This window comes from Ornithorhynchus anatinus, chromosome 13, assembly GCF_004115215.2.
Source record: "Ornithorhynchus anatinus isolate Pmale09 chromosome 13, mOrnAna1.pri.v4, whole genome shotgun sequence".
Taxonomy (NCBI): domain Eukaryota; kingdom Metazoa; phylum Chordata; class Mammalia; order Monotremata; family Ornithorhynchidae; genus Ornithorhynchus; species Ornithorhynchus anatinus.
In genome coordinates this window covers 25,332,965-25,357,854 of record NC_041740.1, presented here as the reverse complement: position 1 = coordinate 25,357,854, position 24,890 = coordinate 25,332,965, and the positions used below count along the sequence as shown (strand labels likewise).

Here is a 24,890-nt window from a genome sequence, read left to right as displayed (position 1 = left end):
CATCATCTATCAGCACCCCTTAGAATAGTTACACAGCATATTAGGGGTTAGAGAGTCTCAAATGGGGAAAAAAAAGGACACTTATGACTTTCACTTGTCAGCTGGGGAAGTGAGGAAAGATAGCTAACCCACCTGGTAAAAGTCTCTGGATACTGACAGTATCCAAGATCTTGTCATTTACAATTGTTTTACAGACTATCAGTGTAAATTACTTCAAAGTCAATCCATCCTTCCACCACTCCCTTCATTAAATAAATTAAATATCATTAAAAAAGGGCTAAGAAATATTCCCACCTGTGGAAATGGGTAGGGAAATATTACCGTTGGAGAATGATATGGTGAGAGAAAAATCTTAGACAGAAAAAGGCCAACTAGTCACAACTCACAACTTTGACAACTGTCGACTTGGGCTTGTTTGTCCGCTTCATTTCCCTGGCGTGCTTCTTCAGGATTTTCCTTCTGGCCGCCATTATGACTGCTGCATTCACTCCGGTCTCATGTGAGGAGATGCAAGAGTATCATGTTATGTGCACAGTAGGATACTAGTGTATGACAATGGTATTTGTTAAGCACTTCTTATATGTGTCAAGCACTGAGGTAGATAATGCGGGCTCTCCCGCTTGTCTGCTTTGTGTCCTTGGACAAGTTAACTTCTCTGTCTCTCAGTTCCCTCATCTATAAAATGGTAGTTAAGACTGTGAACCCTATGTGGGACAGGGACTGTGTCCAACCTGATGAACTTGTACCTACCCAAGAGCTCAGTATAGTACATAGTAAAGCACTTAATAAATACCACAATTATTATTATTATTATTACACAAGTTAATCGGGTTAGACACAGTCCCTGTCCCACATGGGGCTTAGCAGGAGGGAGAAGTGCTACCTACAGTTCAGCTTCTTGGTTTCCCATCTGACTCCCAGGCTTTTCTCTTCATCCCCTCATAATTCCAGGTGTGCCCCGTCTACTCCTTCCATTCCAATCAGGATACTTTTCTTTAGCCTGTCTCTGGATCTTTGTCCAATCTGTCTCCTAACCCTGCATCACCTCCCTCTTTCAAACACCTTCCTTCCTCCTGTCGGTCTCCCTCTCGTCTAAATCCCGGCCACCTCTTCCAGGAAACTGCCCGAGATTATTCCCCCGGCCCTCTCTAACTGTTAGTCCAATTCGGGAGCCACTCACTCATGTAATGTTTATATCTACTTGAAACTATTCGTGTTGGTTGTCTGTTAGCCTTTTTTGGTTCCACTCTTGGTTTACAGGCTCCTTGAGAACATGGACCAAGCCTATTCTTTTAAAATCTGTCCTGGAACAAGCTCAAACAGTATACCTACTCAACTTGGTGAATGACTCCAATATTCTAAATGGTCCCCAATGGTAGAGAAAGAGGAAGTACAGAAATATAAAAGGAAAAGTCGTCAGAGTTCACCTTATTTTTTCAATGCCCGCTGGGAGGGGCAGGGTGGGAAGGTGGAAGGGGGGGAGTGATGGAGGTTAGGAGGGATACTGCACTGGAATTTGTGAGAAATTATAAAAGGTAAAATGACATATTCTCTCCCCATTAGGGGCAAACGAGGCAGATGGCAGAAAACAAGACTGATGCACAAATTAATGTATTAGAAGTGATTGAAAAGCACTGACTTGATGCTCAGAGAGCATACCAAACAACTAAAAGACATGCTACCTGTCTGCAAAGAACTTACAATCTAATGGAGGTAGTAGGCATATATAAGGCAGAGTGACAAGTGAACCAACAAAAGATATGACTGACCCAATGATTGCGAAGGGAAGGGGCTTAATCAAGGAATGCCTCCTGGAAGAGGTGACTTCTAGGAGGGATTCAAATTCACACAGGTCCCAAGGGACCTGCTGGGGTGTCTGCAGCCATGTGGGGTTTACAGCAGGAACACTTTACAGTGCAAACGAGTTGTGAATGAGAGCTGGAATTTGTTTCAGAGGGTGGGGGTGGGATGAAAAAGCATTCCAGACAATAGGAAAGGCAGGGGATGAGGTGGGTGGGTGAATTGGGAGAGGGGAATAGAGGGGGCAAAAACTGGGGGTGGGGGCAGTCAGAGAGGGATGGAAGCTGGCCAGGAGTTTCAATTTAGCTTGAGTCCCATTTGCAGGTTCTCTAGCTCCTAAGGCTCTGACAAAATTAATGTGGGAAGATGATCATTCTTACTGCTATGTGTGTGTATACGTCCACACATGCATACACCCCCTGATCTGAAGGAAGAGGCTGAAGCAGAGAGGACATATAGAAGAATATTACAGTAGTCCAGAAATGAGGGAGGGAGGGATTTGAGCTTGTGCTGACACAATGCAGGACAAGCAACAGGTTCTGGAAACTTCGAGAAAGAATTGGGACAAGCTGGATGTGTGGTTTGAGGGAGAGAGGGGTGCTGGAGATAACTTGGAGGCTTGGGAAGATGGTGATGGGGAAGGGGAAGACAAGATGGGAAGTCATTTTTAGGAGGCAATGGAGATGTCCTTCAGCCAGGAAGAAACTTAGGAACTGGAGTGAATTTGAGTGTTTTAGGTGAGAGACTGAAGATTGGGAGGGGGTCACCTGGAGAGAGACTCATGAAATGGGAGAAAAATCAGGGTCTAGGAAGCAGGCTTGGAAAGCAGTCTCAGATAACTGCCAGGAGGGAGATGCCCTTCCACCCCAACCCTCTGCGGAAACTAACCCAAGACCAGGTTACTCCATTAACTTTTGGAATCCATTTTGTTTGCTGTAACTTAACCTTGCAAAAACCCCTCCTCTGCCCAAGCCTCTCATCTGTGAAGATGAGAAAAGCAGAAAGACATACATCATCGTTATCAACTAGACAGGCAGAATACCAAGGGCAGAGAGTCATTCACTGGTCCCTGTCACAAGTGGGGAAGCAGAAATGTTGGAACAATGTCAGAGAACGTCAGCAATGTTGTAGCCCATTTGCTCTCCTGCCATGACCAGCAAGTGGTGGGAAAAGAAACGCTCTGTCTACCCTGAACTATACTAGACTGCTCTTTACATCTTTAGGGCAATGAGGCCAAGCTCTCTTTTAGAGTGACACACTCTGTCTTTCCTCACCCATACAGATCTGTATTACTATCGCAATAATAAACCCCTTGTGCCGTGTTGCTGTGACTCAATGCTTTTGTAGAACCCAGCACTTCCAAACCTTCCTGCTGCGGACACAGCAGACACAGCAAGAAAGAGTGGGGAAAGCCAAGGAATTAGAATAGAGAAGCATCTTGAAGCAGCATAGTTTAGTGGATAGAACCCAGGCCTGGGAGTCAGAAAGACCTGGGTTCTAATCCGGCTCTGCCACGGCTGCTGTGTGATCTTGGGCAAGTCACTTCACTTTTCTGGGCCTCAGTTTTCTCCTCATGTGAGTCCCATGTGGGTCAGGGACTGTGTCCAACCTCATTAACTTTTATCTACCCAGTGTTAAGAACTGCACTTGGCACATAGTAAGCTCTTAACAAGTACCCTGATTATGAAAGAAGCAACCAGGAGAGAGAGCCAGAAGGACACCATTGTGATGGTCTTCCGCCTAGAGTTTGAATAGAGGCTAGGAATGGGGTCAAAGGAAGGGCAGTTGGAAGAAAAAGGGAGCCGGAGTGAAGCGACATGGCCAAATGGAAAGAGTATAGGCCTGGGTGTCAGAAGACCTGGGTTCTAATCCCAGATTCATCACTTGTCTGTTGCGTGACCTTAGGGAAGCCACTCCACTAGGCCTCAGTTACCTCATCTGTAAAATGGGGATAAAGACTGGGAACCCAGTGTGGGACAGGGACTTTGTCCGATCCGATTACCTTGTATCTACCCCAGCGCTTAGTATACCGCCTGACACATAGTAAGTGCTTAACAAATTCCAAAAGAAAAACACACAATGCTTGTTCCCTTGGTAATGGCTTCTGATGTGCAGGTTAGTTAGGGAAGCAGGGGCTGGCCATTGGCAAAGGCTAGGGAGACCTCTGATCACAGCAAGAGGAGTGCGCTCTAAAGAGGCAAAATAAGACTCTTGTCCACTCACCTTTCTCCGCAGAGCATTATTATACAAGTCGCTGTTGGCATAGTAGATGGGGGCATTGATCTGGAATATTTTAATCCCTGGGTGTTCTCTCACCTGTAGAAGGGGGAAGGGGGTGAGGAGGAGGACAAAGAGGAGTGGCATGCTTCAGCGCTTCAATCAAAAAGCCGTTCCCTCTCCCTCTGTGGATCAGGACGACCCTCAAAAGTCCCTCCTAGGCTTTGGGCTGTAGAATGCAAGCTGTGCCCTTTATCCTTCGTTGGCTGAACCTCTGTGCTCTGGGGATTTGACGCTGCCTCCTGGGCCTTGTTCTAGCTGCCGGGCACCAAGCGGGTGCTTGAAAAAAGGGATGTGTGGCTTGAGTCGTTCCCTGGTTGTGAAAGTTCCCCACTCCAGGCAGGGCATTTGAGAAAGGAAGGGAAAGGAGGAAGTCCTCTTTCCCGAAGAAGAACTAGGCAAGGCAGGAGGCTCAAAGCTGGAGGAGCAGATGGGGAAAGAGAAGAGGGTCACTGTGTGCCCTAATCCCTCCCTGACCTCCTCAGCCTCGGCAGCAAGCAGAGGGAGATGAAGAACAAGCCAAGAGACTGGAGGAGACTTCTCCAGGCACCAGGCCCGCAGGGTGGATGTGGAGGGGGGTCAAACTCTCTCCTGGCTCTCCAAGAGATATCAGAAGAGAGGGAGAAATGCTGTGGTATCATCGCGGTAGATTGCCATGACAGAGAAGTAGCATGTCCTAGTGGAAAGAGCAAGGACCTGGGTTTTAATCCCACCTCCGCCACTTCTCTGCTGCGTGGCCTGCGGCAAGTCACTTCACTTCTCTGTGCCTCCGTTTCCTCATCTGTAAAATGGGGATTAGGACTGGGAGCCCTATGTGGGACAGGGACTGTGTCCAACCTGATTAGCCTGTACCCAGCACTCAGCACTGTATCTGGAACATAGTGCTTAGCGAACAACTTTTTAAAAAAAAAAAAACCGGAGCCAGGGGAAACACCGTCTTGGGTTTAGTTCCATGGTCTTTGGAACACTTATAAGTGTGGACTCCTTAAATCCTCTCATTCACCTCTGAGAGTAATAAGAGAGTAATTCCCATGCTTTCCACAAAAAGTGCAGCATAAAGTAGTAGTAATAAACAGCACTAGTAATAACAGTAGTGGAGTTATTGCACTTATTGAGCACCTGACCGCAGGGCACTATATTAAGCACTTGGGTTCTTAGTATCATTTCCTGCCTGCTAGGAGCTTATGTTCTAACACTGGGGACCGACCAATTGATCAATGGCCTTTTTTGAGTGCTTACTCTTCACTGAGTGCTTACTTTGTACAGAGCACTGTACTAAGCATTGGGGAGAGTACAATATAATGGAGTTGGTAGACATGTACCAGTTTGCAGTCTAGCAGGGGTTTACAGATATAGGAATACCAAATATGCATATTTAGGCAATTCTGAGGATGGGCAAAAAGAAAATAAATTCAAGAGGTGGCTACTGGGTTGTTAAAAATTGGGGTATTAATAATTGGTTGGGACAGGATTGTTGGAAGAGGCGGGGTTTCAGTTGGGCTGTGAAGGAGGGGAAGGCTAAGGTCCTGGGGCATATTGGCAGGGTAAGAAAATGCACATCCTGAGCAATGGGTCCGAGGCAGCCAAAGTGTGAAAAGGGCTTTAAAGATGACATCAACCCACATCCTGAAACATTGGATGATCGTTACACTGCATCTTTAGAAGGGTCCCACAAGGTTTTCAGATAACTAAAAGTTCCCCAAAACAGCACTGTCGAGAAGATGCTAAGACAGGTTTTGAGATCCTCAGGAGAAGGGCGACATTCAATTCAAGGAAATGAAAAACGCACCATCTCCAAAGCTTTCCATAAGAGGCAGCACGAAGACAGCTAGTTTTCTGCCCCAGGATCCTCATTCATTGTGCCTTTCCAATCCCAGGTGACTGCACTGTGACTGCTTTCTGAATACAAAAGGACTTTTTTTTTAAAATGGTATTTGTTAAGCGCTTACTATGTGCCAGGCCCTGTACTAAGCACTGGGGTAGATACCACCTAATAAGATTGGACACAGTCCATGAACCACTTGGGGTTCACAGTCTCAATCCCTATTTTACAGATGAAGGAACTGAGGCCCAGAGAAGTGAAGTGACTTCCCCAAGGCCACACGGTAGACATGTGGCGGAGCTGGGATTAGAACCCAGGTCCTGACTCCCAGGCCTGTGTACTATCTATTAAAACACACTGCATCTCTTTTCACCCTGGCCACTGCCCTGTGGGAGAGGTGGGATCGGTACCAAGAACACTCCCCAGTCAATCAGTGGTGTTTACTGAGGGCTTACTATGTGCAGAGCACTGAACACTTGAGAGAGTACCTTACTACAGAATTAGTATATATGTCCTCTGCCCATAGGGAGCAGAAATTTTCCCTATTTGGAAGGGGGAAAAATCAGTCTTCTGAAGAGGGCACTGAGAGTTTCTGAAGACCAATAAATCTTCAAAAAAGAACAAGTTTGAAGGGCTGGTTTAAGTTAGTTCAGCCAGAGTATCAGTTAATCAATGGCATTTGAGCTTTAAGTACAGTACTCTGCACATAGTAAATGCTTGGGAGAACACAATAATATAACAGACCTATCCCCTGCCCACAACGGGATTATGGTCTAGAGGATGAGTTTACAATGTAGAGAAGTAGAAATAGAACTGCAAACTCCTCGATTTGATCATCTCATCACCCTTACCCCTACCAGCAGAGACTTTCAGCAACAAAATCGCATCATCCTCAGCCTCAACTGCTTTCCCGATCGCTCAAAGGATCAGAAGAAAAAAGAGGTTTACCTCTTCATAGGCATCAACGTCACAATAAACATCCGTGTTAGGGATCTGTCCAAGGACCCTGTACCTTGGGCTGGAGAGAAACAGATGGGAAGGTTAAGATTACCCAATCAGAGGTACTTATTGAACATTGTGTATGGAGCACTGTACTAAACACTTGGAAGAGTACAATATAACAGAGTTGGTAGACATGTTCCCTGTCTAAAGGAGCTCACAAGACAATCAGGAAGCCCACCTGGCTCTGGGAAGAGAGGAGTTAGAATACAATCAATGGTATTTATTGACCTCATACTATGTGCTGAGCACTGTACTAAGCACTTGGGAGAGTACAATACAACAGGTACATAATAATCATAATCATAATAAATAATAAAGATTATATTTGTTAAGCGCTTACTACGTGCCAAGCACTTTTCTAAACTCTGGGACAGATACAAGTTTTCAGGTTGTTCCAGGTGGGGCTCACAGTCTTAATCCCCATTTTATAAATGAGGAAACTGAGGCCCAGGGAAGTTAAGTGACTTGCCCAAAGTCACACAGCTGACAAGTGGCGGAGGTGGGATTAGACTCACGTCCTCTAACTCCCAAGCCCTGGCTCTTTCCATTAAGCCATGCTGCTTCTCTAATCCCAGCTCTGCCACTTGTCTGCTGGGTGACCTTGGGCAATTCACTTCACTTCTCTGGGTCTCAGTTACCTCATCTGTAAAATGGGGATGAAGACAGTGAACCTCATGTGGGTCAGGGATTGTGTTCAACCCCATTTTCTTGTCCATCCCGGTGCTTAGTACAGTGCCTGGAGCTTAACAAATATCACTACTATTATTATTGTTATTATTAAATCAGTTTTTCTAGCTGGCCAGCACCACTCCAAACCCCGGGATTCTGGAAAGACAGGCTAGAAGAAGGCACCCCAATCTGGTGATGCCTCTGGCTGTATTCACACCTTTCCTCAACTCCTGGTGACTGTCAAGTTTCAATTCCTGGAGTGGGTTTGGCGGTGTTAAAATTACATCCAGTTTTAACTGGGAAAGTCTCTAGACTGTAAGCTCGTTTGTGGACAAGGAATTTGTCAGTTTGTTGTTGTACATACTCTCCAAAGCACTTAGTACAGTGCCCTGTGCACAATAAGCACAGCATGGCTTAGTGGAAAGAGCATGGGCTTAGGAGTCAGAGGACATGGGTTCTAATCCCACCTCTGCCACTTGTCTGCTGTGTGACCTTGGGCAAGTCACGTGTGCCTGTTACCTCATCTGTAAAATAGGGATTAAAAATGAGACCCCCCCCATGTGGGAAAACCTGATTACCCTCTATCTACCCCACTGCTCAGAACAGTGCTTGACACATAGTAAGTACTTAACAAATACAATAATAATAATAATGAGTACGATTGACTGAGTGACCGGGAAAGGCGCAGTGCTCTGGCAGCTGGCCGCGTGCTTACCTCTGGGTCCGGTAGATGACTGTCATTAGTGCGATGATGACCGCCGTGATCAGACCATAGTCCAGGCCCAGGAACAGGGAGGAGACAAAGGTAGTGAGCCAGATCGTCTAAACCACAGGCAGAAAGCTCCAGGTTACAATGGCACCTTTCCTCTTCCTGTCTGACAGGTAGGATGCATTCTCCTTGCTTCAAATCCTCATTAAAAGTACACCTCCTCCAAGAGGTCTTCCCCAACTAAGCCCCCTTTCCTCTTCTCCTACTCCCTTCTGTGTCATCCTGACGCCTCCTTTATCTCTCCTCCCAGCCCCACAACACTTACGTTTATATCTGTCATTTATTTATTTCTACAGATATCTGTCTGCCCTTCTAGACTGTAAGCTCGTTGTGGGAAGGGAAAATATGCCTGTTTGTTGTTACACTGTATTTTCCCAAGCACTCAGTACAGTGCTCTGCACAGAGTAAGCGCTCAACAAGTACGACTGAATGAATGAATAGTTGGTTGATCGAACACGGCTGCCCGTGTGGTTCAGTGTGGTTGGAGCAGAGCGAGGCTCTTCGACTGGGGTCCGGTCACTCACCAGCTCGATTTTACTGGTTCTCCAGAAATGTGGGAGATCGGTGAACTGCATCATCATGCCTTTCAGATTCACGATCACGATGGCTGCCAGCACAGCCTGCAACCCGCCACGACATGTTGGAGTTCCACGCGACCTCTCCCTCCGGCTCCCAGCCCCGCCACCCTCCATTCGTGCGGGAGGGTTTCCGCCACAGCCACAGAACCCACCTGAGGCAGCGACTCGAAGAGGAAGCCGGCGGCCAAGATGACCAACAGGATCATTAAAGAGGCTAAGCAACCTGCCAGCTGAAGGGGGCAGAGAACGTTTAGCGGGCAAAATGGGCTTCCGGCTCAGTGCAGGGAGGGCGGAATCAGGGAAAGGGGTGGGTGGTGGGGTGGGTCCCTTTGGAAAGCCATTCCAAAAACTCAGCCAAGTCATCGTTTGGTGTCAAAGCCAATGCTACTTCCCCAGTGCCTTGGCTCCTGAGTTCTCAGCCCTCTCCTCTTCTCTGTGCCTCAGTTACCTTATCTGTAAAGTGGAGACTACGACTGTGAACCCCAAGTAGGACAAGGACTGTATTCAACCTGATTAGCTTGATAAGCCCCAGTGTTCAGTATAGTGCCTGGCATATAATAAGCGCTTAGTCAGTGCCAGGCACAAGTGCTTAACAAATGTCATCATTTTTATTATTAACAAATACCTAAAAAAAAAACCCAAAACAAAACCAACAAAACAAACTCCTCCACTTCCTTCCGACCTCAATCCTCTACCTGGTGGGAGGACAACCTCAGACGCACTGTTGCCTCCCCGCACCCTCCCCGGCTGGCTGCATACACACCTGAGTCTTCCCCCCGGTGCCTTCCTGCACGAGACTCCGTGAAATGGCGCATGAGATGGAGAAGGTTTGGAAGAGAGATCCAAAGAAATTGCAAATTCCCAGGGCAATGAGCTCCTTTCCAGGAAAAAACAGAGAGAGAAAGCAGTAAGGCAATTCTGCAAAACAAAGGGGTGGGTGTGGGTGTGTGATGGGGGGAGAGAGGAAAGGGACGTATGGTGTCTGTTTTCCTGTCCCAGTCCCTCCCTTAATCTGCTGCTGAGGGAGATGCAGAAAAGGTCAGCAGGAGCTGAGGAAATCAATAATATTTACTGAGCACTTACTATATGCAGAGCACTGGCCTAAGCACTGGGAGAGTACAATCCCACAGAATAAGCAGACACGTCCCCTGCCCAAAACGAGGTTACAGTCTAGAGGAGAGTCACAGTAGTGACTTGTGCCCATCAGCCCCCTCTCCCAGCAAGGCTGGGCCCACCAGCAAGCCAAAGCCACTGGACCCAGTTCGATCCAGTTCCTTCCAGCTCCCTGTTCTTAGTGGGGGCCAAGGCACAAGGCCAAGTGGCATGGGCTTTTCTCCTGGACCCAGGAGGGAGAGAGGCCGAGGTGGTATCTCAGCAACACCCATGTCTGCTTGGCACAGAGGAATATCTATTTCCAAGGGAGAAGACTGTACCCTCTTGTGAGGCTACTGACAGCAGCCACGGAAAGAACCTCCAGTGGTTGCCCACCCACCTCTGCATCAAACAGAAACTCCATATCATTGGCTTTAAAGCACTCAATCGCACACACTGCCCCCTCCTACCTTACTTCACTACTCCTCTATTACATCCTAGTCTGCTCACTTCACTCTAATGCCAACCTACTCACTGTACTTCGATCTCGTCTATCTTGCCTCCGACCTCTCACCCACGTCCTACCTCTGGCTTGGAACACCCACCCTCTTCATATCTGACAGATAACTCTTCCCCACTTCAAAGCTTCATTGGAGGCACATCTCCTCCAAAAGGCCTTCCCTGACTAAACCCTCATTTCCTCTTCTCCTATTCCCTTCTATGTCACCCTTGAACTTGGATTTGCTCTGTTTATTCATCATTCCCTTAGCCCCACAGCACTTACGTCCATAGCCGTAATTTACTTATATTAACCTCTAGACTGCAAGCTCATTGTGGGCAGGGAATGTGTCCACTGACTCAATTGTTACATTCATTCTACTCTCCCAAGCGCCTAGTACAGCGCTCTGCACCCAGTAGGCACTCAATAAATGTGATTAATTGACTGGAAAGTCCAGACACCTGCCCACCTGTTTCAGACAAGGGGTGAACATCCCGGAAAAGGAAGCTTCCAGAAAATGCTATCAATTGACTACTGGCATTAATTGACCGCTTACTAGGTGCAGAGCATTGTACTAAGCGCTTGGGAGAGTTGGCTTCAACAGAATTAGCAGACACGTTTCCTGTTCATAACGAGCTTACGTTCTAGAGGGGGAGACAGATATTAATATGAATTAATAAGTAATTTATAAGATAGAATTTAAAGATATGTATAGAAGTTCTGGGGGGTTGGGGCGAATATCAGACGTCCAAAGGTCACAGATCCAAGTGCATTAAGTGCACTGTATGTCGTCCAGCCCCTACACAACACGAGAGGCGATCCTTCAAATGAATTCTGGCCACAATCACGGCCTTCTGCGGGCACGGCTGCTCAGCTAAGCCTGAGACTCCTGCAATGGGTTTGGGCCCAGTTCTCTTCCAGGAGAAGAGGGTGAGGCTCCAAGAGCTGAAAACAAAGAAGATTGGTGCTCGGGATCGCTGAGCACCAAGCCTCATTGGCTGCTCCCCGCATCCAGTCAGTCAGTTGTATGTTCTGAGCATTTACTGTGTGCAGAGCACTGTACTAAGTGCTTGGGAGAGTACATTCTAACAATAAAGATTTTCTGCCCACAACAAGCTTATAGTCTAGAAGGGGAAACAGAGATTAACGTAGCCTAGTGGACAGATCATGGTCCTGGGAGTCAGAAGGGCAGGGGTTCTAATTCCCGGCTCTGCCATTTGTCTTCTGTATGACCTTGGGCAAATCAATTCACTGGGCATCTATAAAATGGGGATGGGGACTGTGAGCCCCTCCTGGGACAGGGACCATGCCCAACCCGATTCGCTAGTATCCGTTCCAGTGCTTAATATAATGTCTGGCACATAGTAAATGCTTAATAAATACCATTATTAAATAAATTGAAGATATAATATATAAATTGCAGATATATGTCCGGACTCGGCTTTCTTTTCATTAATGTGCAGAACAGCTCTGGGCCCTTGGGTTGGGAGTTGGGGACGGTCTTACCTGGTTCCCATCCACCTGGTAGCCGTGCTTAATGGCGAAGATCTTGGCCATCGAGATGGTCACCGAGAAGCCGACGATGGCGATAGCGATGGCATCCACGTAGACCAGGTGGAAGAGGCTGGCGTCCGGGACCGCCGGAGTCCCCAGCCTGCAATGGGACAGCCAGAGAGATCACTCCACGGGAACCCGGGAGACGGACTGCGAGGGGTCGGGCCCGAGGTCCGGCTTTACTGACCGCAGCAGGCTCTGGCCCTTCTCAAACTGGGTGTGCCCACCTCGGGCGGCAGGGGGTTGGGGAGCACTGAAACGAAGGTAAAGGCCAGCAACTTGGCCTCGGGATTAGAGCCCAGGCCTGGAAGTCAGAAGGATCTGGGTTCTAATACTTTCTCTGCCACTTGTCTACTGCTGTGTCACCTTGGGAAAGTCACTTGGCTTCCCTGGGCCTCAGCTGCCTTATCATAATGGGGATAAAGCCTGAAAGCCCCATGTGGGACATGGACTGTGTCCATCCTGATTAGCATGTATCTACCCCAGTACTCAGTACAGTGCCTGGCACACAATAAGTACTTAGATATATTTTTTTTTTTTTTTAACAAGTGTTGTTTCTCAGAATATTTGAGCCCCTTGGATTTTGCTAATAGCCCAAGCCGAGGCACACAAATAATAATAATTGTGGTATTTGTTAAGCACTTATTGTGTGCCAGGAACTGTACTAAGTGTTGGGGTGGATTCAAGAAATCAGGTTGCACGCAGTCCCTGTCCCGCCTGGAGCTCACAGTCTTAATACCCATTTTACAGATGAGGTAGCTGAGGCAGAGAGAAGTAAAGCAGACAAGTGGCAGAACTGGGATTAGAATCCTTGACCTTCTGACTCCCAGTCCTCTGCTCTATCCACTACACCACGCTGCTTCCCCAAAATTCCAACCCTCAGCCTGGGAGTGGCCATCTTGACCGACAGGTCTGTCTTGATTGACCAACCCGAGGCCAAGCCCACAGGAGGGTCGGCGGCTCCCCAGTCCTCACTGGCCCCGGTCACCCGATGGGCGAGGAGGAGACGGGGCCCCAGAGGTGGTTGGAGGAAAAGAGAGAGGGAGGCACCACGGTGCCAAGCGATGATACGAAACCCACTACCCCATGAGAAGACTACACCGGGGCAGCGGCAAGAGAGGAGTTTCTGGAAATCCGGTGCTAGAGGAAAAGGGAGGAAGAAGCACAGACAATCTGGCCAGTCAAAATACAGTATCTGGAGAGTGGACCCGCGTTCTCCCTACCCCAAGGGAAGGCTGCCGACTACATCCAACTTGTAGGACTCCTTCAGATCCAGCCCCGCCGAAACTCCTGTTCCAATCACCACCTAGGAGCAGACATGGAGGCAGCTGAGAGGCTGTAACCTTGTGTCTAGACTGAAAGCTCTTTACAGGCAGGGAATGTGTCCACTAGTTCTGTTGGACTGTCTTCTCCCAAGTGCTTAGTACAGTGTTTAGCACACAGTTAGTGCTCAATAAACACCACTGATTGACTGATAGGGTCACTCACTGAATGTGATCTTTACCCTCAAGGAGTTTACAATCTAGAGAGGGAAGACGGACACTAAAATTAATCACAGGTCAGGGAAGCAACCCACTCCCAACTCTTGGGGTCAATCCCTGAAAGTCTCAGGATTTGCCAGACTGTAAAGCTTGTTGTGGGTAGGGAATATGTCCATTTATTGTTATCTGTACTCTCCCAAGCGCTTAGTACAATGCTCCACACACAGTAAGCACTGAATAAATACGATTGAATGAATGAATAAATGAATTCTCCTTCAGAGAGGAAAGTCCCAGGAGACTCCCAGGAATGACCAGGACCACTCTTCATTTACCATCTGTGGCTGAGGCCAAGACTCTCCCCTTTTGATGGGGCTGGTGGTCTTCCCTCCCTCCCTCTCCCACACTGGCCTTTGACCTCCTCAGATTTGAGGGCTGGCTTCCTGGGCCTGAGGCCAGTATAAGGCTTAGGGACTTGATCTGTGAAGGGCAGCCCCTCTCTGAAAACCTCTAGACTGTAAACTCATGTGGGTAGGGAATGTGTCTGCTAATTCTGTTGTATGGTACTCTCCCAAGTTCCAGGACGGTGCTTTGCACATAGTAAGCGCCCAATAAATACCACTGAAGTGCTAGAGAGCTGGGACAGAGCATATCTGTCTGGGTAGCAGAGCCCTGAGCTGGACTAAGACCCTGCAGCCCTTGGGATAAGCTGGCTATTCGGGGCAGGAGATGGTCAAGGTGGGTGTTAGGGGAGGGGCTCGCAGCACAGCGAAGAAAGCAAAGGGGAGGGAGATTCAGGGATTCCCCCAACCTCTTCCAAACCAACTTACCGCAAAGAATTCCAAAGGAATGGGGGCGGGTAGCTTCTTTTTAAACCGTTCGTTGAACTCCTTGCCACCCAGCAAAATGCCAAAGCAGAGCACCCCCACAACTAAGGAAGCGATATTCAGCTTTTTGATGTTGGTCACCACAGCAACCGTACTCTGAAACGTAACAGAGGACCTGGGTTTTAATCCTGCCTCTGCCACTTGTCTGCTGTGTGACCTCGAGCAATTCACGTCACTTCTCTGTGCCTCAGTTACCTCATCTGTAAAATGGGCATTAAATCCTACTTTATTATTATTATTTTTATGGTATTTATTAAGCCCTTACTATGTGCCAAGCACTGTTTTAAGCGCTGGGGTAGATACAAGGTATTCAGGTTGTGCCATGTGGGGCTCACAGTCTTAATCCCCATTTGACAGATGAGGGAATTGAGGCAAAGAGAAGTGGCTTGCCCAAGGTCACACGGCAGACAAGTGGTGGAGCCGGGATAATCAACCTCTGTTTGAACGGATAAATCAATTTCAATTTCTTCAGCTCCTGAGACTCTCTGTCTGTCCTCAAGGGGTGGGGGGTTGGGGGGGAGCGCTAATCCAAGGTTCAATAGGGTCACAGCTGAGATACTTGAACGACCATTTTTACTAGCAACTGAGTTTGGGAGAACTCAGAACAAGATTTCCAGAGTCCCGCATACTTGTGGGCCCTTAACACCTGATAAGCAAAATCTACAGTACCAGCATACCCAGTTGCAAAGCTCAGAGGATTTCCAATTAAAGGACCAAGCACAAGTAAATTAGTCAACAAATAATCCTTCCAGCTGCCACCCCCTTTCTCAGAATATCTTCACCCTTTCCAGTTTGTAAAGACTTACAAAGAAAACCTGCAAATTGGCTTGGCTCCTTCAGAAGTCAAATCCTCCATCAGAAGGCTCCGACTTTGCAAATCTCTGAGTGAGGCAGAAAAATACTGCAAACAACTGAGAAGCATTTCATGCCTCAGAGAGATTCCTTTTTTGCTTTTCTATGTGTTGGTAAGATACCAGCCTGTGAGCCCCAAGTGGACGGCAACTGTGTCCAACCTGAATATCTTGTACCAACCCCAGAGCTTAGAGCAGTGCTTGGCACACAAAAAAAGCACTTAACAGATATCATAATTATTCATTATGCCATCCTCACTCTCAAGGAGTTTGCAATCTAGAGTGGAGAGATGGACACTAAAATTAATCACAGGTGGGAGAAGCAACCGAATATGGAATGCCGGGGTTGCGGAGGGTATTCAAACTGGGGTGAAATGTTCCTATTCTCTTTGTAGGCAGGGAACGTACTGACCAACTCTGTCAAACTCTACTCTCCAGGTGCTCAGTTTGGTGCTCTGCGTACCATAAGCGCTCAATAAATCCTCCTGATTGATAAGGGGCATTTGCTTAGATTACAAATGTGCCTGACCATCCTATCAGACCTACCAAGGCATTTAGAAAAATGCTGAGGGGCTGAGGTGAGTAACAAAGTGTTTAAGGGGTGCACATCTGAGTTCATATGGATGCAGAGGGGAGGGCAGATGGGAGAGAGGTCTCCCACACACCCAGGTTTCCTTCAGGCCTGGAATTTCCCCCAGCCCCCGCCCCCTCCCCCAGGCACAGACCCCATGGGCTGGATGGGCTGGATAGTGGATCCAGAAGGCTGAGCTCTGAAGTGGACCCACAGTTGCCAAAGATGACATCATCCTCCACCCAGGCCTTCCGATTTATAATAATAATAATAACAAAAAATAATAATTCTGGTATTTGTTAAGCACTTACTATGTGCCAGGCACTGTACTAAGCACTGAGGTGGATACAAGCAAATCGGATTGGACACAGTCCTGGTCCCATGTGGAGTGCTCAGTCTCCATCCCCATTTTACAGATGAAGTAACTGAGGCACAGAAAAGTGAAGTGACTTGTCCAAAGTCACACAACAATGTGAACCCATGACCTTGTGACTTCCAGGCTCGCCCTCTATCCACTACGCCATGCTTCTTCTCAAGCACATATAGTATAGTGCTCTGAACATAGCAGGAGCTCAGTAAATACCACTAATTAATGGACTGATTGATGGATACAGTACAATCAGGTCTGAGACGGTTCCTGCCGCACACGGGGCTTAGCATCTAGTGGGGAGGGAGAATAGGCAGTTTAGCTCCATTTTACAGATGAGGAAACTGAGTCCCAGAGAAGTGAAGTGACTTGCCTAAGGTCACACCCAGCAGGCAGGCAGGTAAGCAGGTCTCCTGGCTCCCAGGCCCAACCTCTTTCCGCTAGGCCACATCACTATTGGGCAAGCATCAGTATTACGGGGGGTGGGATTTTGAAGGGCATTTTGGGATCCTGCTCGCCTGTCTTTATCGCATGATTTCCCTCTCAGGCGATGCCCCTTTCCACACTTTTTTCTGGGCCTCACATGCTCCGAGGTGGGCAAAGGAGGAGAGGGGGGAAGGCAGGCCAGGCGCCAGAGACTTACATAGACTACGGAGAGGGGGCCGCTGTGGCGCTTGGTCTTCACCCCGAGCAGGTACTTGAGCTGGGAGGTGAAGACGTGCACCGCAGCCGCCGTGGTGAACCCGCGGACCAGCGGCTCCGTCAGGTAGATGGCCACGAAGCCGAACCGCAGCACGCCCAGGAAGAACTGCCCAAAAAGAACGCCCAGGGAGACACGTGGGCCTCGCGACCGGCCACGGGCCACGCCACCCACTCCCTCCCGCACCCACCCGCTTCCCACACTCCCAACCCGCTCTTCCGGCCTCGTGCCCCCAAGGGAGTCAGCCGGGCCACATCTCAGGCCGCAAGGGATGGTTGGAGGTCGGTCTCTCTGCCTGCTGCTACTGTGTGAGGACAGATGGGGAGGGAAAGAGGGAAAGGGAACAGGGCACAGAGACAGATGGAGAGAGATGAGCAGGGACTGAGGGAGAGAGAAGGGCAGAGGCAGAGAAAGACAGAAGAGCAGAGACAGAGGGAGAGCAAAGAGCACAGAGAGATAAAGAGCAAAGAGCAGAGACAGAGGGAGAGAAAGGCAGACAGAAGGACAGCGAATGGCACAGATAAAGGGAGCAAAGGGCAGAGACAGAGAAAGAGTGAAGGGCAGAGTCAGAGAGAGCAAAGGAAAGGGCAGAGATTGAGGGAGTGAAGGGCAGAGACAGAGCGAGAGCAAAAGGCACCTAGAGAGGGGGAAGGCCAGAGAGAGAGAGAGAGAGAGACAGAGTGTGTGTGTCTCTGTTTATGTGTTTATGTGTGAGTGTGTGTGTGTATAGTTTCCTCCTCCCAGAATTGCTGTGCTCAAGATGTCCTGCCACAGCTGGGGTGGGGTAGCAAGCTGGCATCTGGGCCTTTACCCACTGTGGCCATCTCAGACGGAATTCCAGCTCCAGTGTTCCCCTCCTCACTCCCCATCCCAAGGACCACCCTCCACCCCACCGCCGGTGACATACCTGGATGATCCCCGACAGCAGTGTGACAGACATGGCCACCTTGACCCGAAGGTGGTCCCTCTCCTCCGTGCTGTTGGTGGAGTTCATCCCTCCGGCGAACATGTCGTCGGGGACCAAGCGCACCGCCACCCCGCCGATCATCAGGCTGATCACCGCAAATGGGCCTGCAACCCAATCGATTGTCAATCGATCCTATTTATAGAGTGCTTACTCTGCACACAGCATTATAGTAAATGCTTAGGAGAACACGAAACAACAAACAGACGCCATTCCCTGCCCATAGAGAGCTGAGTTAAGCACTTACTATGTGCCAGGTACTGTACTAAGCGCTGGGGTAGGTACAAGCTAATCAGGTTGGACACAGTTCATGTCCCACTCGGGACTCTCGGCTTCAACTCCCATTTTCCAGAGAAGGAAACTGAGGCCCAGATAAGTGAAGTGATTTGGCCAAGGTCCCACAGCAGCAGACAAGTGGTGGACCGGGATTAGTACCCAGGTCCTCTGCCTTTCAGGACCATGCTCCATCCACTAGGCCACACTGCTTCTCTGACTGATTTCACATGGTCACCGAATTGTCTTTCTGTAGGACTAACCTAGCCTTCTCTGAGGTAACCCCAGAACTACAGGATCAGGCGGTGTCCGGTGGGGAAAATTCCAATCCAAATAAGCTTCAGGCAGAAGGCTGTGGGACCGTCGACAGGGCGAGAGAGGAGCCTCCCCACCCCCATTACAAGGCAGGAGTCCCAAAGGCCAAGCGGGAGCTTTACCTATGGATATGTGCCGGGAGGTCCCAAAGACGGTGTACATGATGACGGGGTAGAAGGAGGAATACAGACCGAAAATGGGAGGCACAGCGGCCAACAGGGCGTAAGCTATACCTGCAATGACACAAAGTGGGATGTCAGCAAGAACCAGATACTGCAAGAGGGAGGACACTGACACATTTAAGGGGTTTCCTTCTCCTTCCTGGGCCCGACCCTGGCCCCTCGCCACACAGAGACTCAGCCCGGTACCCACGGAATTGACCAGGTGCCAACCATCTGGGAGAGGCAGCATGGCGCACTGGATAGAGCACGGGCCAGAAAGGCAGAGGACCTGAATTCTAATCCTGTCTCCGTTACATGTCTGCCGTTTGAACTCAGGCAAGTCACTTCACTTCTCTGGGCCTCAGTTACGTCATCTGTAAAATGGGGATTGAGATTGTGAGCTCCACATGGGCCAGAGACTGTGTCCAACCCAATTTGCTTGTAATAATAATTATGGTATTTGTTAAGTGCTTACTATGTGCAGAGCACTGTTCTAAGCGCTGGGGTAGATACAGGATAATCAGATTGTCCCACGTGGGGCTCACATTTTTTAATCCCCATTTTTACAGATGCGGTAACTGAGGCACAGATAAGTTAAGTGACTTGCCCAAGGTCATACAGCAGACAAGTGGCGGAGCCGGAATTAGAACCCATGACCTCGGACTCCCAAGCCCGGGCACTTTCCACTAAGCCACGCTGCTTCTCACTCCAGCATCCACCCCAGTGCCCAGTATGGGGCCTGGCTTAACAAATACCACAACTATTATTATTATTAGGAGGGAGACCCAGGTCCCTGACCCAAGTCCAGCAGAGAGGGAAGGAGAGAACGATGGAGAAGGTGAGGCCAAGAGAGCCGGATATTCGGCAAACGAGGAAGGCCCCAGACAGACCAAAATTGGGGAAGGGAGACGGTGGACCAGAGAGACCGACCTTGAGGGAGCTGAAGGACCCCTGTGCTGATGCCCGAGACGATGTCGCCCACGATGTATTCCCTTGGCTTGTAGGCAGGCAGCCATTTGCAGATGGGCAGGAACCGATAGATGATGTGCTTAACCTTCTTCGGAGTGCAGCTGAAGGGAGAAGACAAAGGGGTCTGTTATGGTAATAATAATGGCTGTATTTGTTAAGCACTTACTGTGTGTCAGTCACTGTATTAAGCGCTGGGGTGGAGACAAGCAAATGCCCCTTCACCACTCACATTCCTAAGAGGGGGTGATGGGGACTCTTGTTGAGGGTAATTCCTTCAGATCTCAGCCTCAGAATTAGCTAAATGACCAGTCAGTTGTTTGGACAGTCAGTCAACCGTATTTGCTGAGCACTTACTCTGTGCAGAGCACTATACTAACCGCTCTGGAGAGCACCATATAACAATACACAGACACATTCCCTGCCTACAAGGAGCTTACAGTCTGGGCTGGGGGGAGAGAGACACTAATATAGATAAATTACAGATACATACATAAATGCTGTGGGGCTGGGAAGGGGGTAGGGGAATGAATAAAGGGATTAGGAAGCTAATTGGGTCCCAACTCCAATTCTACCCCTGTTTCCCTTCTCCTTTGAATCCAGAACACCTCTCTATAGCTGGATTTAACACTGCTCAGTGCTGAAGCTCCCTGGAAGATCTCACAGCATCATTACAATTGGAAGACAATTATCTGAGCCAAGCGCACCTGCATTTATAGTACTTACTAAGCACTTACTACATGCTGATAAGAGATAATCACATCAATAGCCCCCGTATCACAAGGGGCCCACGATCTAGGTACGGAGAGGCAGGTAGAGGGTGTTATCCCCATTTTACAGATGAGGAAATGAGGCCCGAAGAAGTTAAGTGACTCACCCAAAGCCACACAGCAGGCCTCTGGGAGATCTGGGATTAGAACTCAGGTTTCTTGACTCTTTAGTCTCAAAATCGGATACTAACAGCAACCAAAAACGGTTCAAAAGGTCAATAAAACCGTCCAAGATTTAGTAATCAGTCGATAAATGTAATTTACCAAGCATTTACTACGTGCAGAGCACTGTAATAGGCTCTTGGCAGAGTACACAGAATTAGCATACACGTTCCCTGCCCACAACGAGCATACAGTCTAGAGGGGATGTTAATATGAATAAATAAGTAATTTATAATACATAAGTAATGTGAACCTTCACCAATCCAAGACCCAGGAGTTCAGGTAATTAATTTTATAGCACCAAGCCCCACTGACAATTTTTACTTTTCATACAGTACCATCTAGTGGCCGGGTCTGGATTTGAACCTGGGACAGTATTACCCAATCAATTGTATTTATTGAGTGCTGAGTGCAATGCACTGTGCTAAGCGCTTGGGAGAGTACACTATTACAGTGTGTAGTCATGCTTCCTCCCACAATGAGCTTACAGTTTAAAGAGACTGAAAGAAGTTTTCATTATCAAATGAAGACATCTCACATTCTCTGTATGCTCTTAGTTCTGCGCTTACCCATTCTTTCAAGGGTTTGAAACAGGCCTTCCTAATTAATCAAAGGAACAGTAATAATCCCTTGACTTTGTGCATCTGACCTTGTCTTTCATGCTGTTTTAGTGGTTAATTGTTTCGTTGCTTGGTTCTACCTTCCCGACATCTCTAAAATCCGCCCTTTCCTCTTCATCCAAACTGCTACCACACTGATCCAAACATCTATTATAATAATAATAATAATATTAATGGTACTTGTTAAGCACTTACTATGTGTCGGGCACTGTTCCAAGCACTGGGTGGATATAAGCAAATCAGATTGAGCACAGTTCCTGTCCCACGTGGGGCTCACAGTCTTCATTCCCATTTTACAGATGAGGGAACTGAGGCCCAGAGAAGTGAAGTGTCTTGCCCAAGGTCACACAGCAGACAAGTGGTGGAGCCAGGATTAGAACCCATGGCCTTCTCACTTCCAGGCCCATTCTCTATCCATGATGTCATGCTGCTTCTTACATCTTGACTACTATTATTATTATTACTGCATCACTTCCTTGCTGACCTCCCTGCTTCTTGTGTCTCCCCAATCCACTCCTTACTTCACTCTGCTACCCGGATCACTTTTCCCAAAAAATGTGCAGCCATCTCCCCTCTCTTCAAGAAGCACCAGTGGTTGCCTATCCACCTCCAGACAAAACAGAAACTCCTTACCACCAGCTTTAAAGCACCCAATCAGCCCACCCTGCCTACCTTACCTTGCTGATTTCCCTACTCCAACGCAGCCACACACTGCACTCTTCTAAAGACAAGCTGTTCACTGTACCTTGATCTCCAACCCCTTGCCCACATCCTGCCTCGGGGCTGGAACTCCTTCTCCTTTCACATGCAACAGACCACCACTCTTCCCACCTTCAGAGCCTTTTAAAAAATCTTATCTCCTCCAAAAGGCCTTGCCTTGACTAAGCCCTCATTTCCCCTACTCCCTCCCCCTTTTACATTGCTTCTGCTCTTGGATCTGTCCCCTTTAAGCCCCTCATAATCACCCCAGTTCCAGCCCCACAGCACTTATGTACATATCCATAAGCCAGAGTTTATGGGAGCCAGAGAAACTGGATTCTAGTTCTGGCTCTACCACTTGCCTGTGTGATCTTGAGCAAGTTGTTTCACTTCTCTGTGCCTCAGGTACCTCATCTATAAAATGGGGATTAGGACTGTGAGGCCCACGTGGGACAGGGACTGTGTCCAACAGGATTAGTTTGTCTCTAACCCAGAACTTAGAACAATGGCTTGCCCACAGCTACCACTTAATACCATTAAAAAAAAAAAGGTCCACAATATCAGCCGCCTCCCTGGTCTCCCCAGTTTCCAGCCACTTCCTTCCTCGGTCTACCCTCTGTAACATGTAAGATTAACTTTATAAGATGCCATGTTTGGCATGTATTTCTCGTTAAAACCCCTCAGTGATTCCACATCTTCCTCCACATCAAGAAAAGTTTCCTGACCATTGGCTTTAACACTCTTTAACAGCTCTCTCCTCTCTTCACCCACCAACGTGTCACAGCAGACATGTGGTGAAGCTGGGATTAGAACCCAGGTCCTTCCAGCTCTATCCACTAAACCATGCTGCTTCTCAGTCTAGAGGGGAAGGCAGACCCTAAAACAAATCCACAGTTTACTTCCGTGAAGACATCCCTCCACTCCGCCTTCCCTCCCGGGCTACGTACCTCAAGGCTTGTTTGATCTTGTCCCCGATGGGCTCTGAAACCTTCTCCTTCTTATGTAGCCTCCCGTGGAGTACCTGGTGGCTGAAGATGGGGCGCTCCACACAGTACCTCTGGGTCGCGGCCAGGACCTCATGCTCCGGGCCGTGGTCCATGGTGCCGACGGGCTTCAGAACCAGCAGCAGGCACGCATGGCCCGAGGGGCGTCACCAGACAAGTGGGGATCCCACCGGCTGGTCACCTCACCAACTCTCCGACTACCGGTCGTCAAACCGGCCTGACCCCAGGTGACCACGTCCGTCTCGGGCCCCCGACTTCTCGCAGTCTTGATGGGTGTGGGCTGGGGGGGACCGGGATTGAAGTTTAGAGAACAGTAATAGTAATCATGGTATTTGTTAAGCACTTACTATATGCCAGATGCTGTACTAAGCATGGGGCACATATAAGCTAATCAGGTTGGGCACAATCCACGTCCTGCATGGGGCTCACAGTCTTAATCCCCATTTTAACGAGAGGTAATAGGCACAAAAATAATGATAATATTCATTCAATCGTGTTTCATTCATTCATTCAATCATATTTATTGAGCGATTACTGTGTGCAGAGCACTAAGCACTTTATAAAGTACAATATAACAGTAAACAGACACATTCCTTGCCCACAACGAGCTGACAGCCTAGAGGAGGGGGGACAGGCATTATTATAAATAAATGACAGATAGGTACATAGGTGCTGTGAGGCTGGTGGGGGGAGAAGAACAAAGTGAGCAAGTCAGTGCAACTCAGAAGGGAGTGGGAGAAGAGGAAAGGGTGGACTTAGTCAGGGAAGGCCTCCTGGAGGAGATGTGCCTACAATAAGGCTTTGAAGGTAGGGCAAGTAATTGTCTGTTGGATTTGAGGAGGGAGGGCGTTCTGGGCCAGAGGAGGGACATGAGCGAGGGGTCGGTGGCGAGAGAGGCGAGATGAGGCACAGGTTGGCAATAGATAAGCAAAGTGTGTGGGCTGGGTTGTAGTAAGAGAAAAACAAGGTGAGATAGGAAGGGCAAGGTCCTTTAAAGCCAGTGGTGAGGAGTTTTTGTTTCATGTGGAGGTGGATGGGCAACCACTAGAGCTCTATAATGTCTTTAAAAGATCTACAAATTCTCTGCAAGAAGAATGTTACCTAAGACAGAAAATACTTCTGCTTGCATTGGAAAACTCTTGTAGTCTCCCATGCCCTTAGTACAGTGCTCTGCACACAGTAAGCGATAAATACCACTGATGATGATGATGCAAAAGCCAGGCGGGAGAAAAATTGCACAGCACTGTACTAAGCACTTGGGAAAGAACAATATAACAATAAACAGACACATTCCCTGCCCACAACAAGCTTAAAGTCTAGAGGACTGTAGTAGTAATAATAATAATTGTGGCATTTGTTAAGCCCTTACTATGTGCCAGGCACTGTACAAAGCAATGGGGTAGATTCAAGGCTCAGAGAAGTGAAGTGACTTGTCCAAGGTCACACAGCACACAAGTGGCAGAGCCAGGATTAGAACCCAGGTCCTCCTGACTCCCAGACCTCTATCTACTTGGTCCCACAGCTTCCTGGAAAGATGTGGGCAGGGCCAACAGAATGGTGATTCTCCAAATCCCCCCAGCTACAAAGTAGGGGATTCCCATTGTGAGCGGGAGGGAGGTCACCTTCACAATCAATAGCAAGGGACCCTCGTTTTCGGAGAGGGGGAGTAAGAGGTTTGCCATTGGTCCAAGTGAGAGCCCAGGATGGGTACCAGATTGAGCAGCAATACCCAGCCCAACCCATAATTTTGCCCCAAGGACCTATGGCTAGATTCTCACTAGCTCTGACCATTCCCTTTCTCTGCCACCTCACATTTCCACCTGCTTCCAGGACATCTCCTCATGGATGTCTCTTCTGCATCATCTAAGCACTTGAATCTGTGACCTTTATGCATTTGATATTCGCTTCACCCCCCAACCCACTTACGTACATACCTTTAAATTCTACATATTATAAATTATTTAACATCTGTCTCCCCACTCTAGATTGCAAGTTGTTTTGGGTAAGTGCTCATTCTGCTGCTAATTCTGCTGTGTGATA

At 48.4% G+C, this 24,890-nt stretch overlaps 1 protein-coding gene across 1 annotated transcript in view; it reads right to left on the bottom strand.

Annotated features, from left to right (window-relative positions):
• Positions 1–23,123, bottom strand: part of SLC26A5 (solute carrier family 26 member 5) — a 28,139-nt gene extending 5,016 nt beyond the window's left edge. Inside the window, exons 1-15 of the mRNA XM_029077909.2 lie at positions 22,794–23,123; positions 19,560–19,699; positions 18,591–18,701; positions 17,824–17,987; positions 16,860–17,024; positions 14,371–14,523; positions 13,286–13,368; positions 12,015–12,162; positions 9,681–9,794; positions 9,070–9,147; positions 8,864–8,959; positions 8,286–8,392; positions 6,848–6,917; positions 4,024–4,116; positions 387–494 (exon numbers count right to left, since the gene is read on the bottom strand). Coding sequence (XP_028933742.1) covers positions 387–494; positions 4,024–4,116; positions 6,848–6,917; positions 8,286–8,392; positions 8,864–8,959; positions 9,070–9,147; positions 9,681–9,794; positions 12,015–12,162; positions 13,286–13,368; positions 14,371–14,523; positions 16,860–17,024; positions 17,824–17,987; positions 18,591–18,701; positions 19,560–19,699; positions 22,794–22,945 — 1,782 coding nt within the window. The 5' untranslated portion in view covers positions 22,946–23,123. The remainder of the gene's footprint in view (positions 1–386; positions 495–4,023; positions 4,117–6,847; positions 6,918–8,285; positions 8,393–8,863; positions 8,960–9,069; positions 9,148–9,680; positions 9,795–12,014; positions 12,163–13,285; positions 13,369–14,370; positions 14,524–16,859; positions 17,025–17,823; positions 17,988–18,590; positions 18,702–19,559; positions 19,700–22,793) is intronic.
• Positions 23,124–24,890: the final 1,767 nt, after the last annotated feature.